We start from the raw sequence: 4,800 nt of genomic DNA, 5'->3' as shown, positions 1-4,800 counted from the left end.
AAAGAGCCCAGGGGTAGTCATTTCAAAGGTTAGGTTGGCTACGCTGCCGCGCATTGAGTAGAAGCTTTAAGCAAAATAGTAGCTTGATGTTTCTTTCACATCGTATTGCTTGCATAAAATTATAAAGATAAAATTGTATATAATATTATTTCTTTACTATTAATGAAGTTAATTGTTTGTGTAATAAATTAAATTATATTTTTCAGCAGTAATTTAAATATACAGTGAGAATGGCATACGATTTACGAGAGCGAGTGAATTATCTTGGATTTATAACCAATCAAATAGTTGTAAATAGTAGATTACCGTCGATCAAACAAGTTCTTGCTGTCTTATTATATAATATTAGGAAATTGAAAAACAATTTAAACGATAGCGCACAATTAGCAATAGAAGAGTGTGTTATTTTTTGGAAAAAAGCTCGTATCCCGACTCAAGAACTGCATAAATGTGTTAGAAAAATCAAGGCTGAATACGAGAGATGGATAAATATCCAGAAGAGTGCTTCACGTCAATCCAACAGGCAAAAGAAAAATGAAGAAGCTTATTTAGCCAGTATAAACAAATTATTCGACATTGCCAAACAAGATGTTCTGACGACCATGATAGATGAATCTGATAAAGAGTTTTTAATACAGCAAAGAGGTAAATCTCTATGCATGTTTTTAAGGCTTCATAAGAGATAATTAATAAATCAAGAAGTAAAGATTTTCACTATTGAAAAAAGACTTTGAAGAGTGAAAATGAGCTCTTTGAAGCCCTATCCAATGATTTTTAAAGGATAACTACAAATCTCAACTTGTATTATAACTAGAGAGCTAAAAATTAATATACATATGTATTTTAATAAAACCAAGGTACCTGTAAAATTTTATCCTCCTACCTACTATACAATCTGAGATCTGGAATACCCGAACAAATCACCGAATAAGGCTTCATTCTCTAAGTAAATTATTGGCATTTTATGCTCAGTCTTTTTCAAAATTATTTCTTAATCATTTGTCAATGTGAATTTTTGACTGTTGGTCTTGAAATATGTATGAAATGTTTTAAGAAAAGCAAATCAATCTAAATATTTATTTTTAAACATATATAAAAAGCTGGAATAAAATTACTTTTCACTCTTCATAATAAAAAAAAATTATACATAAACTCTCAATAATATTTTATAAAACCTTAAAGTATTTGAATAGAATTAAAATTTTTGAAGTCTGAAAGTAAATTTTGATTTAAAAGTATGATTTTTCAAGTATTATTTTCACTAATAAATCTGTCTATTCACAGAGACAATCTTCAATTGATCTTTTTTGTACAAATCTCACTTTAAAATCAATACTTTGACCAAAAATTATTGATAATCAATTATTTATTTAAAATCATAATTTTCAGAAGAATCATCAGATGCTACAGAGGAAACAGTGGAAGGATCATCACACATGGAAATTGACTGTGAAGTTTTAAATTTGGAACATCCTGTAGCTGTATCTCATGATTATGATCAAAACCCACAATTAAAGAAAGAGGAGGATACGTTTGCGTTCGCTACAAAAGGTCTAAATTTCTATTACTTGGTTTTGATCAATTAACTATCAGTTACTTTAACAAATTGAACTTATTTATTATTTTACTGCTATTTGTAAAGTTTATGCATTTCCTTAAATTAAAATTGAAAGTTTTAAATTTCTTAAATTTTAGAGGAACTTAATGAGTTGATAGGACCGGAGTCAGAATCTCAGCCTTCTTATAACACACCTCCACCGAAAAGAAGAGGTAAAGAATTTGTAGTTACCTTAAGACTTGCGAACGTATTAGACAAATGCAAAATAAGCAAACGAGATGCAATGCACTTATTGATGGCCTTTGCCGAAGCTCTGAAAATTGATACTCGCAATTTAGTTCTTAATACTACATCAATTCATGAAGCTCGACAAACGTATCGCAAAGAACGATACGAGTCAATAAAAGAGTATGTTCCCCAACTTTTTTCTAACACAGCAAATATAATACACTGGGATGGAAAACTACTTGCAGGCCTCGCGCGAACAGAAATCGTCGATAGGTTAGCGATTATAATAACAAATAATACCGAAGAGCAGCTATTAGGAGTACCTGTGATTGAATCAAGTACTGGACGAAACCAAGGTCAAGCTGTATTCGATACTCTAATTGACTGGTCTCTACAAGACAACATTCAAGCCTTATGCTGTGACTCTACAGCGAGTAATACTGGTCGCGTGAATGGTGCTTGCATAATATTGGAGCAATTAATGGATAAAGAGCTTCTTTATTTTATCTGCAGGCACCATATCTATGAATTGATTTTGAGATGTGTTTTTGAGGAAAAATTTGGAAAAACTTCAGGGCCAGAAACTCCTATTTTTAAGAAGTTTCAAAATTTTTGGAAAATGGCTGATCAAAACGAATACGATACAGGGATCTCCGATATTTTCGTTAAAAAATCTGTTCAAGATGTTGAAGAGAGAATTTTAAATTATTCTTTAAAACTGTCAAAAATTAAACAAATTCGAAGTGATTACCAAGAATTTCTGGAAGTAGTAATTGTCTTTCTTGGTGGTGAATTATCAAAAAATTATAAGTTTCGTCCTCCCGGTCCAATACATCACGCTAGATGGATGGCAAAAGCTATCTACTGTCTCAAAATTTTCATTTTTCGAAAAAAATTTTTGCTTAATGAAGACGATTATACAAAATGTAGAGATATTTCTATATTTATCATAAGAATCTACGTTCAAGCTTGGTTTGAAGCGCCAATTGCTGCCAAGGCACCAAATCAAGATATAAATTTTTTTAAAAGTTTATATTATCATGAAAATATTGATAAACAAATATCTAAGAATACTGTAAAAAAATTCATCAAACATTTGTGGTACTTGTCTCCAGAAACAGCAGCTCTTTCATTTTTTGATTCTGACATTTCAATCGAAGAAAAACGTAAAATGGTCGATGCTTTAAAGTCAGACAGCAGTAAATTTGTCTCTAAAAAACGTGTTTTAGCAGATGAAAAATCTGTGCATAACTTGATTAAATCAAGTGTCTGTGATTTTTTGTGCAAAGATTCATTGAAATTTTTTGAGCGATTTAACATTGACTCATCATTTTTGTTAAAAGATCCATCAAAATGGAGTAAAGAAAGAAATTACGTAAATGGTTTGAAAATTGTTGAAAATTTAAAAATTGTGAATGATGTTGCAGAAAGAGAAGTCAAATTGATGACGGATTTTACCAAAATATTAACAAAAGATGAGCAACAACGACAGTATCTGATGACCATAATAAAAGACTATCGCAGTTTTTTCCCAACCTGTAACAAAACTTCTTTAAATATTAATTACGAATAAAACATTTTTTCTATTCTGAAATCATGATAAATTTTTTTTTAAACCTTATTTTCAGTCAAATTATTCATTCTTTCACGTCAAACTTAAAACTGATATAAAATGTGCATATCAGCGTAATAAATTTACCATTTTATTTATTGCTGTGTAAAAGATTTGCTTAAGCTGTATAAAAGATTCAAATAATAAAAATGAAGATTCACAATAATACTAGTACAATCCTTTAATTTACCTACTTAATAAGTTATGCAGAAGACACACATTCGGAGAAACTAATGTTTGAAAATTAAAGCTAAAAATATCAAAAAATGGCCTTTCACCAGCTAACGACCTGAGATTTGCGCATAACTTGAAATGATCATAGCTCCGATTCAGGAGGCTTTAGAGACCTCTACCCAACGTTAAATTACAGGTATGCACGTTTAATTTTCATAAAAAATATATTTAATACTCCATCGAGTCAAGTACAATCACCATACAGAATATTCTATTCTCTTTACACGCTTTTTCTCGCTTATTTTAGCAATTTTCGAAGTTTTTCGCTCATAACTTTTTTCCTCCAAGGAACAGTGAAAAAATTATGGTTTTAATAAATTTAGGAGACAAAAATATATGAAAATATATACTTGCGATCATTTAATTTCATGATTTTTATAGCTTTTTGGACGTATAAACAATTGAAGTGCTTTTTCACATGTTATTTACATAAGGAACTTCAGGTGCTTTGCGGCACGTGTTAAAAGGATCCGATAATGCAACTTGGGATTTGCGCACGAGTTTTTGGGCCTATAGAAGCGATTTCTGCCCGGCACTCATTAAAAAATCGAAAAAAAAATGCTAACGACCACCCTAATGTAGAGGCGTCGAGATAGAGGCGAGTTCGTCGCCGCACTTAGTATACATATAGTCGACAACAAGAGTGCTCAAGTCATCTCGTCGCGCTCTGGGATTGCTGCAAACTATACGCCAAGCAATACGCCTTGTACCCATTATATATTTATTTAATAAACTGTGCAATTGTTCGATTCTATTAAAAGAAATTGGAGCATTATCATTATCATCTTGTTTCATCAAGAAAAAGATGTTCAACGTCAGTTAGGGAAGGCGAGAGACACTGATAAAAAAAGTTCTAACCGGTAAAGCTTAGGAAAAATGAGGCTGAATAAGTGCTCAAGATAACTTTCAAGCCGATTGCAGATCCTTTTACGAAAGTTTCTTGCGAAACGAAAAAAAAGAAAAATAAGAAAAAATAGTAATAATTCTGAAACTCATAATTATCCTTGTAGTAAGAACCATTAAGAAAATAACGAAGTTAAGAATGTAAATAAACAAAACAACAACAAAAAATTCAGTGAGGATAATATAAAATTCCTGTCCACCATAATTATAAGGGATGATGATGATGTTAATTCAAATCTACTTATTTATACTGTCAAAGTTAGTA

The 4,800-nt window shown here is 30.8% G+C and overlaps 1 protein-coding gene across 1 annotated transcript; it reads left to right on the top strand.

The window, feature by feature from the left end:
• Nucleotides 1-230: 230 nt before the first annotated feature.
• On the top strand, nucleotides 231-3,359 carry LOC149374663 (uncharacterized). Its single transcript, XM_089592408.1, has 3 exons — nucleotides 231-645; nucleotides 1,390-1,551; nucleotides 1,696-3,359. The coding sequence occupies exons 1-3, from the start codon at nucleotides 231-233 to the stop codon at nucleotides 3,357-3,359; spliced, it is 2,241 nt and encodes a 746-aa protein (XP_089448534.1).
• The last annotated feature ends 1,441 nt before the right edge of the window (nucleotides 3,360-4,800 follow it).

This window comes from Copidosoma floridanum, unplaced genomic scaffold (assembly GCF_036245765.1).
Source record: "Copidosoma floridanum isolate Cflo_tuat_1 unplaced genomic scaffold, Cflo_Japanese_pri ptg000016l, whole genome shotgun sequence".
NCBI lineage: Eukaryota > Metazoa > Arthropoda > Insecta > Hymenoptera > Encyrtidae > Copidosoma > Copidosoma floridanum.
The sequence above is the reverse complement of the archived record's forward strand: the minus strand, read 5'-3'. Positions and strand labels throughout refer to the sequence as shown.